This window comes from Neoarius graeffei, chromosome 6 (genome assembly GCF_027579695.1).
Source record: "Neoarius graeffei isolate fNeoGra1 chromosome 6, fNeoGra1.pri, whole genome shotgun sequence".
Taxonomy (NCBI): Eukaryota; Metazoa; Chordata; class Actinopteri; order Siluriformes; family Ariidae; genus Neoarius; species Neoarius graeffei.
Genome location: NC_083574.1, coordinates 51,820,267 through 51,839,047, shown reverse-complemented (window position 1 = coordinate 51,839,047; position 18,781 = coordinate 51,820,267). Strand labels below are relative to the sequence as shown.

Sequence of the window (18,781 nt, the reverse complement as noted above, 5' to 3'; positions counted from 1 at the left end):
AGCAGTCGTTGTCAAGTAAACATAACACTTCAGATATGCAAATGCTTCCCGTTACGCACGATTGCTATGTCAATAAACATCATTTTGCCAATATTTTAGAGACACCCCCACCCCCCCCCAACATTTCCCAAATCATGTTTTCAAGGGATCTCATGTCTGTTTCAGGGGATCTCGGATCCCCCGAGTAACAAGACAGTGTTGTGAACATAGCCTACCTTGTACCGTTTCAAACTGCTGGGGTCATCCTTCATCAAATTGTTGACTTCTGTCGACAACCTTGGCTCCATACCAAGGCTGGGTAGTGTTTATGATAAAAGACAGATCCAATTTAACACGAATTGCAGCTTACTTTCTTGTTAAAACGCACAAAGGTCTCCACCATCTCATACCGCCTTGCAGTGAAGGACTTAAGCGTGCCGTCCAAAATGGCGGTCTTGGTCACGTGAGTGAAATACCTCAATAGAAGCGGCTTATCTCAGTCTTCTCAATAACTGCCGGCAACCGGCGATTTTGCCGCCTACAAATGCTCCATTGCCGGCTACTCACAGTGGTTTTTCAAAGAATTGAAATTCATAAGTTTTTACTTCATAATTTATACTTCATAAAAATAAAATTTTGCATTCAGGATCACTCAATTCACCATTTAACATCTACATTTTCAAAATTTTCCTTGGAGGCCATTATTAAAAAATGTTCTGTTTCCGGTCCACCGGCCGGGTGAGTGCCGTTTGTGCGGGTGAAATTTTTTTTTAAACGCCGGTTTTTCGACATTTTTTTCGGGTTCGTAAATCTAAAATCGAACTTGACATTTCCGCATTCCCAGGGCTTTCCACTAAGGCTCATACTAGCCAGCCATGACAAATAAGTAGCCAGCCGGGGGGAGTAAACACAAAATAAACTCTTGTGCACGCAGTTCCCAGGGTTAAGTGTATTTTCCACAGACCATTTATTTATTCACTTTACTCAAATACAAAGTAAAATGGCAGTAAATCTTCTTTCTTTTCTTGCGTATTGCATCATGAGGCGTTCCTGGCTTGTAAATCTCTTATTTTCGGTGCATGACACATTCACGCAACTGAGCATGCGCCGAGTGCGCGCGCACACCGCATGTCAGGGCGCGGATGAGTTACTCTCCCTTGATCAACGGTTCAGTTTGACATTATTGTCAGTCCATTAGATAAACATTTAATTTTATTAAAATAGAAAATTAATATTTAGAGCCTGTGGGCTACGAAAATAGTCATTAAAGTAGCCGGCTGGACTTAATTGTGTAGCCGCAGCCGGTGCTTGTGGAAAGCCCTGTCGAATCAGCTCTGCGCACGCGCCGTGCGGCACAAAAAAAATGGCAGCCACCATGAAGGAAGGCGATCCGGAGTTTTCAAACATTTGCTTAAGTGTGAAATCGCAAAATGGTATTCTAGCGAACAACAACATAGTAAAGATTCAGAAAAACAAATCATTCAGTGATCATTTTAATAGTGTAATTTCATCCGAACTAGGCCTAACGCTCGATTTAGAACTACAAAAAGTCCGTGTGTCGGACATTTTAAGTACCTTTGTAAAAGTTTTGCAAATGTTGCAGTCAGCATTTAAAATGCTAACTTAAAGTTTTTGTACAAGTTTCAGTTGATTTAACTGTCATATTTTATTAAATGGGGGCGGCACGGTGGTGTAGTGGTTGGCGCTGTCGCCTCACAGCAAGAAGGTCCTGGGTTCGAGCCCCGGGGCCGGCGAGGGCCTTTCTGTGTGGAGTTTGCATGTTCTCCCCGTGTCCGCGTGGGTTTCCTCCGGGTGCTCCGGTTTCCCCCACAGTCCAAAGACATGCAGGTTAGGTTAACTGGTGACTCTAAATTGACCGTAGGTGTGAATGTGAGTGTGAATGGTTGTCTGTGTCTATGTGTCAGCCCTGTGATGACCTGGCGACTTGTCCAGGGTGTACCCCGCCTTTCACCCGTAGTCAGCTGGGATAGGCTCCAGCTTGCCTGCGACCCTGTAGAAGGATAAAGCGGCTAGAGATAATGAGATGAGATGAGATTTTATTAAATGTGTCTGCTTTTGTAATAAAAAAAGTACTGAAAGAAAAAGCAAACACAGCATTGCGATTTCTTATCCATCCATATATAATATTAAAAAAAAAAAAATCCCTCCCTCCCGACTGAAATTTTTTTTGCCCACCCGGTGGACAGGAAACAAATTTTATTATTTTTTTTAAGGATGGCCAGATGGGGCGTCATGGCTCAGGTGGATAAGGCGCCATACCATAAATCCGGGGACCCGGTGTCATGGTCTGATCGTGCGCTGGTATAAATTTACCATGCGCAGACCGATATATGTGTGTGTGTGTGTGTATATGTATGTATGTGTGTGTGTGTGTGTGTGTGTGTATATATATATATATATATATATATATATATATATATATATATATATATATATATATATATATATAAAATAATTATTTTTTTCTTCCCCGGTCAACTTCCGGGAAGTCTGAATTTACCATTTCTTGCTGCGATTTTGTACCGAGCATTTCAACACATTTGTGGACTAATAGAATGCGAATTGTGAGATTTGATTATCAGTAGACAAGCTGTTGAATATGGATGAGGAAACAGTTGTTTCCCAGTCACAAAATGAAGATCAGCAAAACACAGTCCAAAGAGGCACGAGACAAGCGATTCGCCATTTTCAAAAGAAGGATGACCCAACTTACCTTCTTCCTACAAACTGGAAAGCACTCCAGTGACGTAAATCCCATATCATACTGGGCTGGTGAATTCTGACTAGGTCCAATGACAGCAGTCTAATTATACCAGGTTGGTAAATTTGACAGAATAACTACCTATATTATAATCATGAAGAGTCTCACTCAAACAAATCAATATTCATCAAGATAAAGTGAAAATTTATTTGTGGATCAAGTATGATCATAAATCTCCTATCGTATTGGGCTGGTAAATTCTGACTAGGCCCAATGACAGCAGTCTAATTATACCAAGTTGGTAAATTTGAGAGAGTAACTAAACTATTATAATCATGAGGCGTCTTACTTAAACAAATCAATATTCATCAAGATAAAGTGTAAATAATTCAAGTATGAACATAAATCTCATATTAGGCTGGTAAATTCAGACTAGGCCCAATTATACCAAGTTGGTAAATTTATACTGTGGTAAGGTTAGACCGTGGCTGCTCCAGTTTAAATTTACCTGGTAAATTCAGACCGCGACACCGGGTTCGATTCCAATCCGAGGTCATTTCCCGATCCTTCACCATCTCTCTCTCCCGCTCATTTCCTGTCTCTACACTGTCCTATCCAATAAAGGTGAAAAAAGCCCAAAAAATATCTTTTAAAAAAAAAATTCTGGGGGAGGACCCCCCCTCTTTTTTTTATACATCGCGGCAGTGGCTAACGCAGCCTCCGCTCAGCTTACGCTTATTAACCTCTGCGTACTCTTTCTTACTTGCCCCTTTCTCAGAAATACTAGTGCATCTCAAAAAATTAGAATACCATGAAAGTTCTTTTTTTCATAATTTAATTAAAAAAGGTAAACTTTCATACATTCTATATTCATTACATGTAAAGTGAAATATTTAAAGCCTTTTTTGTTTTAATTTTGATGATTATGGCTTATAGCTCATGAAAATCAGAAATCCAGTATCTCAAATTATTAGAATATTCCCTAAGATCAATCAAAAAAAGGATTTTCAATACAGAAATGTCCAACTTCTGAAAAGTATATTCATTTATACACTCAATACTTGGTTGGGGCTCCTTTACCATGAATTACTGTATCAATGCGGTGTGGCATGGAGGTGATCAGTCTGTGGCACTGCTGAGGTGTTATTGAAGCCCAGGTTGCTTTGATAGTGGCCTTCAGCGTATCTGTATTTTTGGGTCGGGTGTTTCTCATCTTCCTCTTGACAATACCCCATAGATTCTCTATGGGGCTCAGGTCAGGCAAGTTGGCTGGCCAGTCAAACACAGTAATATCATGGTCAGCAAACCATTTGGTAGTAGTTTTGGTACTGTGGGTAGGTGCTAAGTCCTGCTGGGAAAGGAAATCAGCATCTCCAAAAAGCTCGTCAGCAGATGGAAGCATGAAGTGCTCTAAAATCTCCTGGTAGATGGCTGTGTTGACTTTGGACTTGATAAAATACAGTGGACCAACACCAGCAGATGACATGGCACCCGAAATCATCACAGACTGTGGAAACTTCACACTGGGCTTCAAACACCTTGGATTCTGTGCCTCTCCACTCTTCCTCCAGACTCTAGAACCGTGATTTCCAAATTAAATGCAAAATGTACTTTCATCTGAAAAGAGGACTTTGGACCACTGAGCAACAGTCCATTTCTTTCTCTCCTTAACCCAGATAAGACACTTCTGACATTGTCTCTGGCTCAGGAGTAGCTTGATATTAGGGATACGAAAGTTGTATCCCCTTTCTTGAAGATGTCTGTTCGTGATGGGTCTTGATACACTGACACCAGCCTCAGTCCACTCCTTGTGAAGCTCTCCCAAGTTCTTGAATCAACTTTTCTTGACGATCCTCTCAAGACTGCGGCCATCCCTGTTGCTTGTGCACCTTTTCCAGCCATCCTTTTCAGCAATAACCTTTTGTGGCTTACCCTCCTTGTGGAGGGCATCAGTGATCATCTTCTGGACAACAGTCAAGTAAGTCAGCAGTCTTCCCCATGATTGTGGTTGTGTGTACTGAACTAGACCGAGAGATACTGTGTTCATACTGTTTTACTCAAACTCGAAATGAAATATTCTAATATTTTGAGATGAGGTTTTTTGTTTTTGTACTGTATGCCATACTGATTAAAATTAAAATAGAAAAATGCTTGAAACATTTTAGTTTGTGTAATGAGTCTATAATATTCACTTTCTTAAATAACTGATGGAAAATATTGAACTTTTTCACAATATTCTAATTTTTTGAGATGCACTAGTATATTGAGAGGGCTGGGTAAGAGGGTCTAGTAAACACTCTTGAGTATGAATGTGACGCTGCCTGCAAGGAATTTCACACAGTCTGAAAACTTGTCCCTCATCTCCCTGCTCTCTCCTCTGTCTATCATATACTGATGATGGTTGGGATGGGTACCAAAACCTGGTATTAAACAGGCCTTGGTGGTAAATTATTAAATCCTGTAGTATCAATGAGCTCTGACATGATCTGTTCTGCTGTGGGACTGGAGACATTTAGAAGAAAAAAAAATCCTGTTTATTATCGCTACACAAGTTATCTTGCACATTTTTTCTCACCAGCTCAGTTTCTGATATTAAGACACTCTGAAGCAATCTCTCTCTCTCTCTCTCTCTCTCTCTCTGTCTCTGTCCTGTGTTGGCCAACCCTAATTCTTTCTTAGTCTTTTTCATGTTTTCATAAATATTCCTGTCAGATTTACACATTTCTGTAATACAGATATATATTTTTTGTGTTCACATGCATTTGACACCCCACAAAACTCCAAAAAAGGAAATCTCACACAGATCTTAAAATGTCTAAATGATGACTAAATGGTGAAAGAGCACTTCCTAAGCATAGCATGTACTAAAGTTTCCAGTAAAGTAGCTCAGCTATTGCAGCATGTCGGCTACTACAGGCACAAACTGAGACGGCGGCATTTATTTTGTCATAATTAAATCGTCCATCCATCCTAATTTCACAGCATTTTCATGACATTTGTGCATACGTTTGAAATGAGCTCTTGAATCTTCACCGCATAATCCATGTCTAAAGTTGCAGTAACTCATTGGCTTCGAATCGTATCATTGGCAATCAATCAGGGGTCACATTACTTTGTTTCCTGAGATGTACGTTTACACAAATTCAAAGCTCTTGTCGGATATGAACTTTTTTGTCCTGAAATAACCGGATTTTCCTGAATACAATATACAGCGTGTTTAAAAAAATTTGATGTTATTTGAGATGTAAATATCCCAGAAACTATATAGTCTAGGCCAGGGGTTTTCAAAGTGTGGGAGAGTCAGCCCCCCCGAGAGCAAATAAACAACAGCCCCCCTACAATTTTTGTTGTTGCTAAACATAATGTTCCATTCGTATTTTTAAAAAAAAAAGGTTGTTGTACACGTTTTTTTTTTCTTTTACACATTTTAAACATCTGTGCTTTTTTTAAAACCTTTTACACATTTTAAACATCTTTTTTTTTTTTAAAACATCTTGTTCTACACATTTTAAACATCTCATAGCATCGTTAGCGAGCACCTCTTGGCAGACAACACACTGTGGCAGTGGAGCATGTTCAGATCCAGTCCATGAAAATCCAAACTTTAAATAATCGTGGTCATACTTCCTTCTTTTTTTTTTTTTTTTTTTGCTTGGCCCAGACTCTGTCTCCTCACTCACTGTAGCTTTAGGTACTAAAAATCGATCCATTTTGTCTCTGGCAAAGGCTAGCTGAAGTTCACTAAATGTCCGCAATAGTAACTTATTCTGGTTTATTGACTGCCCTTGACTGTTGTTTATTTGAACCTGTGTGTGTGTGTGTGTGTGATATATATATATATATATATATATATATATATATATATATATATATATATATATATAAATATATATATATATATAAATAAATAATGAGTGTTTAGTCTATAGTATGATTTGCACGGGATGAGTATTACCTATGGACCTCTGGTAATTCGCAGTTACCCCCGCACCTCTGTGTTATTGTGTGGTGCATTCGGATGGGATAAGCAAAAGTCTGTAATTCACTGAATTTACAGACATTGTGACCGGATGTGTCGTAAGTTCACAGCATCCTGTTTCGTCTTGTAGACAGTAGAGATGGGATTTATGGCTCTTTGATGGGATCCGCATCTTTGTGATCCGTTCTTTGAAAAGAGCCGTTCAAAAGACTGGCTCATTTGGCTCTTTTTAAATATTTATTCAGTTTTAAGAAGACAGCGTCTAAAGAAGCCAGATCCCTCTGCTTAGACAGTGACATCAATATTTCTGGACATACCTTTTATATAAAGCAACCTAGACTTACATTATTGTAACCCCTAAACGCTCATAAATAACCATTAAAAAACAATGAGGGCTTCAATGAATGTCCATGCAGAACGGCTTTTCTGTAAAAAAAAAAAAAAAAGAACCCACTCAAGAACATAGTTATCAAGAACGCAAGAATATTTTATAGAAACACTTGTTTTACAAAAATATTTAAGTCTGAGATACAAAATAGATACAACTACAATAAATATAACACAAGAACTAGTTATCACACAAGAACATTTTAATAGAAAAAAACAAACTTTCTATATTAATATTGAAATTGTAACAAAAATAGATACAACTAAACAGTCAGATAAATAGATAAAGTTATAACAAGAACACAAGATTATTTTAATAGGAAAAAACAAACTTAATGCAAAAAATATATTAGAAAAATAGATACAACTAGACAAACAGATAAATAAATAAAATGCACAAAAATAGAACAAACAAAATGACGATAGAATAAATTAAATGAACGTCCGTGCAAAGTAGTTTTCCCACAATATTATCATTAATATCACACGACAACATTATAAACTATATACAAAACAATTTGAACTATTAGGCAAACAGATAAAACTTGAATAAATAAAAGGCAAATGCTGTTTAGCCTACTTCTTGTCCTTGGGCAAAAGCTTTTTCATCTGAAACACAGTACAGAAAAAGAACGACAGAAAGAACGGCTCCCCCAGCTCGAGACTCGGTTCTCATCGTTCATGCCTAGGAGCCGTTCAAAAGAATCGGTTCGTTCGCGAATGTCACAACACTAGTAGACAGGAGTTCAAAATGCTTATCTGGTTCAAATACGGGATAGGCCTACTACCACTTGCCCCTGAAATGCTGTTTATCAAAATTTCGCCCGTATCCTCCATTATTCACTCCAGAAAAGTACAAGAGACGCGCGTTTAATAATTACAAACACAGACATGCGCATTCACACGGGACTTGTATTACCACTGGACGTCTGTGTTTTGCCGAAACACAGTAGGTAATTCGCGGCGGAATTATTACTTGGCAAATTACGGACATGGCGCATTCGCACGGGACTAAGAACTCAGACATTCTCTGCAATTATTCCGAATTACCAGAGGTCCACAGGTAATACTTATCCCGTGCGAATAGGGCTTTTGTGTAGTTCTTATCTAGTGTTTTTACTTAGTGTTTATACTGTTTATTTATACTGTTTATATTGTTTGTCTGAGTGTTTAGTCTATGTCTAGTTCCTATCTAGTGTTTATACTGTTTATATTTGTTTGTTTTTTCAATTATTTTATTTTTATTTATTGCATTGCCTGTTTGCACCGTGGGTCAGAGAGGACTGAAATTTCATCTGTGCTGTATGTCGAGCATGTATAGCATATTTGACAATAAAGTTGACTTGACTTTTTTTATTTTTCCTGATGTTGCGCCCCCCCTGAAGAACTCTGGCGCCCTCTAGGGGAGGCGCGCCCCACACTTTGAAAAGCCCTGGTCTAGGCAAATGAAACCGAACAGGCTTAATGTTGAGCAATATAAGATTTATTCTTCAAAATCTGAATGAGAAATTCAAAGGTATGTGGATTCTATGAACGATTTCACAAATTTTCAATATTCGTGCCGCCTGAGACACAGACAGCCTTCCTCTTTAAACTTTTCATGCTGTGTCCAAATCTGCATTGCAGTTGGTGCATTTTTAGAGAATTCTCTCATAAATGCACGCTGCACCGTCTTGTTAAACTGTGTTCGAGCGTACTCTAACACACACACGCCTTTTCTTTTCCAGTGAATGGCATTTCTATACCTAAAAAGATAAAAACAAAAACCATTAAGCATAAAATTTTGACCTGTTTCCACATGTGGAAGTCATAAAAATGACTTTGGGGAACTGGAGTCATTTTTAAACTTGCTTTATTTCTTAACGTGTTATTCAATTACATTTTCGGTTTTATTAACCTTATATCGTGACTCGTATTGGCATATTGCATTACACTTATCGGCCTTTTCGGTTTGTAGCCACGTTGAACGTAGTTCGTTTGGTCCACGGCAGGTGTCGCTTATCCGTGCGATCCTCACGAGACTTGTGCGAGACTTCAAACGTGAAGTGTCAGCTTCATAATACTGACATAATAATACTGCCACTCCCACTAAATTGCACTAAAGTAGTACTCCACGTGCTTGCGCTCTGCATTTATACTAGTTATTGTCACTTACGGAATGTGGAAAGACAGACTGTGAAGATGTAAACAGCTACACGCATGCTTATAAGCTCTGGAACCTTTTGTCTGTCTCAGGTGCTTGGACATGGATACCGAGGGCTTCGGGGAACTGCTGCAGCAGGCCGAGCAGCTGGCAGCGGAGACCGAGGCCGTGTCTGAGCTGCCACACGTCGAACGCAATCTTCAGGAGATCCAACAGGCTGGAGAGAGACTGCGCTCTCGCACCCTCACACGGACCTCCCAGGACACGGCCGATGTCAAAGCGTGAGTTCAGGGTTTTATTCACCTTATTTTCATATCACATGACTCATTAGATTTTTTTTTATTTATTTTTTTTTATTTTGTCCATTTGCCCATAAGGGTTTGTCACTCAGGAAGATTTGGCTCCAAAATTTTCAAATTTCGACAAACCAGGTCCACATTCTGTTTATAAGATGTATGCAGTCATCATTTAGACGGTGGTGTAGTGGTTAGCGCTGTCGCCTCACAGCAAGAAGGTTCTGGGTTCGAGCCCAGCAGCCGGCAAGGGCTTTTCTGTGCGGAGTTTGCGTGTTCTCCCCGTGTCTGCGTGGGTTTCCTCCGGGTGCTCCGGTTTCCCCCACAGTCCAAAGACATGCGGTTAGGTTAACATGGGGTAGCCATGGGTTGAAGTGCCCTTGAGCAAGGTACCGAACCCCTGACTGCTCCCCGGGCGCTGTAGTGTGGCTGCCCACTGCTCTGGGTGTGTGTGCGCACGTGTGTTCACTGCTTCAGATGGGTTAAATGCAGAGGATGAATTTCACTCTGCTTGAGTGTGCATGTGACAAAGGCTTCTTCTTCTTAGATCAGCACTGAGTGCAGAAAATCTGCATGGCGATGTTACTTTCAAAGCCATACGATCGCTAATTCCTCAAGCTGCTTTGAAATGTGTAAAATCTCATGAGAACTTGTAATATCTTTTTGTACTAAATGTAATCTTTTTGGAGCTGGTTAAATTTTCCTGAACTGCATCCAGTTCAAAAATAAAGAAAGAAAGAAAGCACAACTTTATTCATCACACACTTGTGAAGTTCCTCTTTGCATTTAACCCATCTGAAGCAGTGAACACACACACATACCCAGAGCAGTGGGCAGCCATGCTAACAGCGCCCGGGGAGCAGCTGGGAGTTAGGTGCCTCGCTCAAGGGCACCTCAGCCCAAGGCCGTCCCATATTAACCTAACCGCATGTCTTTGGACTGTGGGGGAAACCGGAGCACCTGGAGGAAACCCACGCAGACACGGGGAGAACATGCAAACTCCACACAGAAAGGCCTCCTTTGGCCACTGGGCTCGAACCCAGAACCTTCTTGCTGTGAGGCGACAGCGCTAACCACTACACCACTGTGCCGCCCCACATGGTGGGTTTTTATTGACATTCCTCTATGTAACTTGCATACAGTGGAGCGAAATTTCATTTCTTCAGGACTATAGTGTAACACAGACCAGTACATACAGACAACATAAAGCACAAATCCACAACAGCGTGAGATGAGCGCAGGGCGAGACATGCACAGAGCAGAACATGGGCTGTGCAGGCTTACTGTTATTGTAGCAGTTATACACTTTAATCTGGTCTTAATCTTTCTGCAGGGAGGAAGTGATCACCTAGCCTACTCTCTGAAATTGCACAATTATTCCTGGTGGCCAGATCAACTTAAAGTGCATATTCTGGACCAAATTCGTTTTTTTTTTTTTTTTAAATATATGAAAGTATGTCCCTTTACACACTCATCCAGAAGGGTAATTTTGCACAAGGCCATCTGTCTACAGCAGAAAAAAATAAAATAACAAAACGCATCTGGAAAAATCCCAAGGGAGTCTGGAGCCATATTCGTGACGTTACCTGCGGAAGCGCCAGCAGGCTGCGCGAGCTTTGCACGGTTTCAGTGCACAGCCTGTGTAGACCAAGTTTAGCAGTTAGCGATTTTGCATTGAAATATGGAATTGTTACCTGAGCGCAATGTGGGAAACGATGAGTACTAATCCCATCATGATTGGTGTTGCTACACCCTCCTACGATCCATCTGTTAACCATTTTAATAATTACGCGATAACATTGAAGAAATTTGCAGAAAACCACAGGTCGTTTCCTCATAAACAAACCAGCGCTGACGTAGGATTCAGAGGGAGGCGTCCCGCACGTGACGTCACGAAAATCAGTGTTTGCCGGGAAATTCAAATGCCAAGTTTTTTCAGAGGCGGACCAATTCGCCTCAAATGGCTTGATTTCAACTGAATTTTTCTGGTATTGCGCAAGGTAAAAAAAAATGTCACAAAATGTGACAGATATTTGACCAAAGTTTAATATAAAATAGGAGAATTACATTGATCTTGCTCCTGAATTTACCCGTGATCTGCACTTTAATCTGACTAGAAATAGAAAGTTACAGCACGGGTCAAACACACGAAGTTCTGCAAGAAATCAGTGATGCCTTGATTTATAATTTTGTGCCAGGTTGTCACAGTGTTGTAACTAGGGCTGTCAATCAATTAAAAATATTTAATCACGTATTTCATGAGTTGCATGAGTCCATAGTTAGCTCATGATTAATCGCAAATTAATCACTTTTTTAAAATCTGTTATAAATGCATCTTAAAGGGACACTTTTCAAGTTTTTGGGGAGTGGGAGGGGACGAGTATACTTACTTTATGCAAATGTATGTGTCCAGGTCAGGAAGGATAAGGCTGGACACAAGAAAAAATAATTTTTGTTGGTATTTTATTCCCTCACTACGTTTTTAAATAAATAAATAGTGTTAACTTTTATAATTTTGAGGGTTTAGCACAATTCAGTGTGAACAAAAGAATCTAGAGTGGCAGCGACAATTATCGACACCTTAATGATGTTTTGGCCATTGCAAAAGTAGAAAACACTTTCAGTACGTAAATTGTGCATGAATAATTACTCAAACTCCCACGGGGAGGGAAGAGAGTTGATTCCCGATTACTTAGCATATTAATCACGTAACCCTGTTCCATAGTTAGACACCTTTTGTCCGCAGTTATCGACATCCAGATGATTGATTATTTAAAAAAAAAAAAAGTACATGGTATTAAGTTAACAAAACATTAGTTTTTATTTAAAATTTGTTTTACATAGACTTGTACAAAATATCTTTTATATAAACATATGGATGTCGTTGCTTACGTAAAGGAGGAAGTAATTCTAATGTTTGTAAACAAATGAACTGAATGTTTAACCTGTGTCATAAAGTCTTTTTGTTCCACTTTCTAAGCATTTTCGTAGATCACTTTCTGTCAATGATTTGTTGTTTGTATTGATTTCTAGTTTTGTAGTTTACCAATAAATGTCAACAGGTAACTGACATTGTAACCACATGAACATCCAGGTCAAAGGTCGCATGCCATTCCTCGAACCAAAATATAAAATGTCTGCTGATATTGTAATATATAATATAAAATGTGTTATTTACCAGCTGGGAGGTCCGTATGGTGAAATACCGTGACCGAGGTCTTGAAAGTACTGACTGAGGCCCTTTGGGCTGAGGTCACGGTATTTCACCATACAAACTGACCTTAAGCTGGTAAATAATATATTTATTTTTATCTTTACCAAATTCTAACAGAAAACGAGAGCGCCCGAAAGGGAAAACCGAGCCGAGCCGCCATTTTGAATCCTCATTCACGGCTGTAATGCAAATGGCTTCCTCCTCGGTATACAAGTGCACTTCCATGGCAGGAAAAAACTACATTTTGCCGCCTATGTAGTCCCCTATTTATACAAAATTGAGTCATTCAGGATTCAGCCATGTTTTTGCTCGGCGTTAGCAACAGTTAGAGGTTTTTAGCTTTCTCCTGAAATGTTTTCTTTTATTTCTTCTTCCTCAGGGTAGTAAAACTCGCTTTCGCTGTGAACACTGTCGTTATCGCTATCCATGCTGTAAAATTAATGCTATTCTCCTGAGAAATGCTGGCAAAAATTTATAAGATTTTTGATAATCTTATAAATAAATCTTATAAAAAAAAAAGATAAATGTTGACAAAAATTGGTTTTATGTTTGTTGTTGTGAACGAGCGAGTCGACAGAGGTCTGTAACCGGGGTCCGTACCGTAGGATACAGACCCGCTTGCCAGCCAATCAGAGCGCAGGATTTGAACCGCGAAAAAAATAAATAGTAGATATTTACAACAAACTGCCCCCCAATTTTTTTTTTTGAATAGAAAAATCTGAATATTTCAAGAGGTTTTTTATATATATATATATATATATATATATATATATATATATATATATATATATATATATATATATATAAAAATGTGTGTGTGTGTGTGTGTGTATAAAATGCTAGGAATTTAATTCTGGTTGAATTCTATTTATTGCAATCAGATTCCAAGTACTCAACAAACATTCCATTCTGTTATGAATCAGAAAAAAGTTATAAATCACAGCACTTTTATTTTTTTTAAAGTACTTCATCTACTTCAACAATGTTGCACAAAGATCGATCCATAACAGTTGTAAATGTCACTGAATTCCACAGGGTGTCGATAATGGTGGACACTGGTGAAATGTGAAAACTGTCAATACTCTGCATTAAAAAACCTTTACATGCCACAGTATTAACCTTTCAGGAAAACTCCCTCTCCTGTAAATTCATGTAAGTGATAAACTAATGAGGAAAATTATTTCACGTTTTTGTTGTCGGCCATTAATATACTGAATGTTTGAAGTACATCAGGAACCTAAACTCATGCGTGTATACACTGTGTGCACAATTATTAGGCAAGTTGTATTCCTGATGATTAATTTTATCGTTGAACAAATACAGTGCTCTCAGTCAATCCAAATTGTTAATAAACCTAAAACCAGAATGATTAACAAAGGAAAGGGGAGTTTAGGCCTTCTCAGGGGAATATACAAGTGTGCAGAATTATTAGGCAACATTTAGTGTGCAGAATTATTATGCAACTAAATGAAAAGCTTAAAGTTTCCCATCTCACTTGTTTATTTTAATTTTCAGTGTAACAAATAAACAACTCAGAATTAACAAACACTTATAGCATTTCAAAAATATTCAGTGACCAATATAGCCACCCTTCTTTTCAATAACTGCCATGAGCCTTCCATCCAGTCTGTTAGTTTTTTGATTTGTTGACGATCAACTTTTTGTGCAGGAGCAACCATGGCCTCCCAAATGCTATTCAGAGTGGTGTATTGTCTTCCCTCGCTGTAAATCTCATGCTTAAGAAGGGGCCACAAGTACTCAATAGGGTTTAAGTCAGGTGAGGAAGGGGGCCATGTCATTACTTTGTCATCTTTAAGGCCTTTGCGGGCTCGCCAAGCAGTGGAGTACTTGGGTGCATGTGATGGTGCATTGTTCTGCATAACAATCATGGCCTTGAATGATGCAGACTTCTTCCCATACCACTGCTTGAAGAATGTATCTTTTAGAAACTGGCAGTAGGTTTGGGAGTTGATGTTAAGTCCATCTTCAACCTGAAATGGTCAAACTAGCTCATCCTTAATAATAGCAGCCCATGCCATTACCCCTCCACCACCTTGCTGGTGTCTGAGTCAAAGTGCCCTGTGTCCATTAGTTATCCAGCTATGGACCCATCCATCTGGTCTATCCAGAGTCACTCTCATTTCATCCGTCCATAAAACCTTTGGAAAATCTGTCTTCAGATATTTCTTGGCCCAATCTTGACATTTCAACTTGTGAGTCTTGTTCAGTGGTGGTCGTGTTTCAGCCTTCCTTACCTTGGCCATGTCTCTGAGCACCGAACACCTTGTCCTTCTGGACACTCCAGGTCGGTTGCAGTTCTAGAATATTGTGGCACTGGAGGATAATGGGTTCCTGGTAGCTTCATGTTTAATCCTTCTCAAGTCTTTTGCGGTTAATTTATGTCTTTTCTTCTCCACACATTTTTTGCGACCCTGTTGACTATTTGCAACAAAACGTTTGATTGTTCTGTGCTCACATTTCTATAGCTTAGCTATTTCAAGAGTGCTGCATCCCTCTGATAGGCATTTTATAATTTGTCTTTTCAGTGTCTGTTAAATCTCTTTTTTTGGCCCATTTTGCCTGAGATAAAGAAGCTGCCTAATAATTTTGCACACCTTAATATAGGGTATTAATTACTTTAGGTCACACCCTCCCTCATTACACAAATAAATACCACCTGAGAATGCTTAAATCCAATTAGCATTCAAGTGTATCTAGCTTGTGGTTGGAAAACATGCATAGAAATAATGGTAGGGTCAGAGTACTCACTTGCCTAATAATTGTGCACACAGTGTAATCATTTAACTCCCTGCACTGACTGGAAATGACCCTGGCTTTGATGCAATCGGGTATTAATATACTTTTTTTTTTTTTCCCCCTTCCTCTCTCACCAGCTCAATTCTCCTGGGATCCAGAGGACTCGACATCTTTCACATCTCCCAGCGCCTGGAGAGCCTGAGCGCAGCCACAACCTTTGAGCCACTGGAACCAGTGAAAGACGCAGACATTCAGGTGAGGCAAATGTGAGGTGAGGTGTTGTAATATTGTAAATGTTACTTGTGTCTTGTGTAAGCTTTGTCGTCACTGAGAGCCTGGATGTAGGACAATTACCTCTAATGACCGATATGGAGAGAGTATTGGTCTTTAAAATATGTATACACACGTAACTATGATCTTGTAATGAAATAGAAGATTAAGTATTTACAATATTTAATAAGCAGAATAACTGGGTGTTTCTTCAAGTCCGGGCACTTTTGGCCCTGTCAACTTTTAAGAAATGAATACTCTCAAAACACACTTAACATTCTTCCCAGTTTTATTAATTTTCCTGGTAGCAAAGTATGATAATGGGCACATTGGCGTGACGGAGGAATATTTTTTTTTTTCCTCCACCATTTTTCTCAAGCATTATTAAAAAAAAAAAGTCATTTCCACCACATCTCAATCTACGTCCATTATTTGGAGATTAGAGGTGTGACGATTAATCGATCCCTGATCGATCGATCCATTTCAATCTGTGATTCAAAAATCAATGAAAATGTAACGAATCACGATTCACTGACGACTCGCTAACAATACCTAATTTAATCCCGATAACAAATTTCAACAAACTGCATAATTTTGATCTTAAAAATTCGGTATCCGGGGCTGTACGTGGGTGCAGCCATCTTTGTCGTTGCTATAGCAATCTCGCAAGATCACGCGCCGCTTTGCGAACAACATGGCGGACGACTCGGAATTCCTGAAGCCACCGGCTTTTAAAAGCCCGGTTTGGCGGCGTTTCTTACAATCTCTGTGCCTGTGTACTCTCTGGACAATGAATGTTGTATCTCAAGAGGTGGTATTCACTTTAACACAAGTGACTGTATTTTTGTGTTTTAAAAGATTGAGACAAAAGTCATGTGCTTTTTTTATTTCTTAGTGTTTTGCGGTTTGAAAATTAAAATGTGCTAAAAACGACTGAACTGTGATGCATTCATAGTTCCATTCCAAGTCAATGGAGTGACTGGAGTCTGAATAAAGACTATAAAGGCAACACTACTGTTTGTTTGTTTGTTTTTATTGCTGTACACTTCTAGGCTGACAGTTAACAGAATCTTGACCGTGATTTGCATCAGTTACAAAATGGAGGGGAAAATGTGAATCGTGATTCGAATCGAATCGGAAGGTTAAAATTGTGAATTGAATCGTGAAAAAACTGAATCGTCACACCTGTTTCTATTCATTAGAAACATCATTTATTAAGTTTTGAAAATTTTAGACTTTTTTCAAGCTTGTGTCTAGTGTACAAGATCCTACATGGTCTGGCCCCAGCTTGTCTTTTGGAGTTTGTCTGTTATCGTCCTGCTAGTTCCATATGATCCTCCAGAATAGCCTCTGTCCATGACTGTAACATACCTTTTTATTGCACAACTTTTGGACAATCTTCTTTTTCTTTTAAAGCCACTACACAGTGGAATGCACTATCAGGGATTTAAAGAACTGTCTCTCCATCAGGAGCTTCAAATCACAACTGAAATGTTTCCTAAAAAACAGTCAAAACTGTAATCACTGATTCATGGTGCTGACAGAATGTGTTTATGTTGGATGCGGGTGTGTGTGTGTGTGTGTGTGTGCGCGCGCGCGCGAGTTTGGGGTGTAGGGGGTTTGGACACTCGTGAGTAATTTGTTTACTGTATGAGTGGAGTTTGCTATTTGGGTGAGGTAGGAGGTCTGGATATTTATTTTGTATGTTTTTATGTATTGTTCTTATGTCTTGCTTGGGACTGCAGATGTAAATTAGCCTGAGGCTAACTCTGGTACAATGCATTAAATGGCAACATTTTATGTTTTAATTGTACATGGTCCCTTATAAAATAAACTGAATCTGAAAAACTATTGGAGATAATTATAACTAGAATAACTGTAACTATATAATAATTAATATATAATATATTAATAATTATAATATAAATTATAATATATTATAATAACTATATAATAATTATAACTAGATAATTATAACTCCTTATGTTTGTTTCAATCGCCATGCCTATGACTACCTAAGCATACCACATAACAAATCATATGACTTCATGAACTAAATGTACTATTACTCAGCATTGCAAAATGCCATGGGTTGTGTTTTCCATTATCGGAAATGAATTTTTTGTAGGTCCATAGTTATTGTTAAGGTCACTTGCATATTTTCTAGCACTAATGAAAAATGAATTCTTTATTTAGAAAACAGTTTGAAGTACAGTATGTGGAAAAGTCTGAGGTACCCGATGTGTTTTTTTTTTTTTTTTTTTAAATACATATGTGTTATTTACCAGCTGGGAGGTCTGTATCATGAAATACCGTGACCGAGGTCTTGAAAGTACTGACCGAAGCCATCTGGGCCAAGGTCAGTATTTAAGGCCGAGGTCACGGTATTTCACTATACGAACCGACCTTAAACTGGTAAATAATATATATATATTTTTTCTTTACCAAGTTCTAACAGAAAACGAGAGCGCCCGAAAGGGAAAACCGAGCCGAGCCGCCATTTTGAATCCTCATTCACGGCTGTAATGCAAATGGCTTTCTCCTCGGTATACAAGTGCACTTCCATGGCAGGAAAAAACTACATTTTGCCGCCTATGTAGTCCCCTATTTATACAAAATTGAGTCATTCAGGATTCAGCCATGTTTTTGCTTGGCGTTAGCAAGTTACAGGTTTTTAGCTTTCTCCTGAAATGTTTTCTTTTATTTCTTCTTCCTCAGGGTAGTAAAACTCGCTTTCACTGTGAACACTGTCGTTATCACTATCCATGCTGTAAAATTAATGCTATTCTCCTGAGAAATGCTGGCAAAAATTTATAAGATTTTTGATAATCTTATAAATAAACTTTTTATAAAAAAGATAAATGTTGACAAAAATTGCTACTATGTTTGTTGTTGTGAACGAGCGAGTCGCCAGAGGTCCATAACCGGGGTCCGTATCGTAGGATACGGACCCGCTCGCCAGCCAATCAGAGCGCAGGATTTGATGGAAACCGAACTGCGAAAACCCCCAACTTTTTTATGATTTCTACATTATCGA

The 18,781-nt window shown here is 38.9% G+C and overlaps 1 protein-coding gene across 1 annotated transcript in view; it reads left to right on the top strand.

Moving 5' to 3' along the window:
- The window catches only part of nup93 (nucleoporin 93), a 90,620-nt gene that overhangs the window by 15,153 nt on the left and 56,686 nt on the right, over window positions 1-18,781 (top strand). The window contains exons 2-3 of the mRNA XM_060923809.1: window positions 9,303-9,491; window positions 15,612-15,729. Of these exons, the coding sequence (XP_060779792.1) occupies window positions 9,313-9,491; window positions 15,612-15,729 (297 nt within the window). The 5' untranslated portion in view covers window positions 9,303-9,312. The remainder of the gene's footprint in view (window positions 1-9,302; window positions 9,492-15,611; window positions 15,730-18,781) is intronic.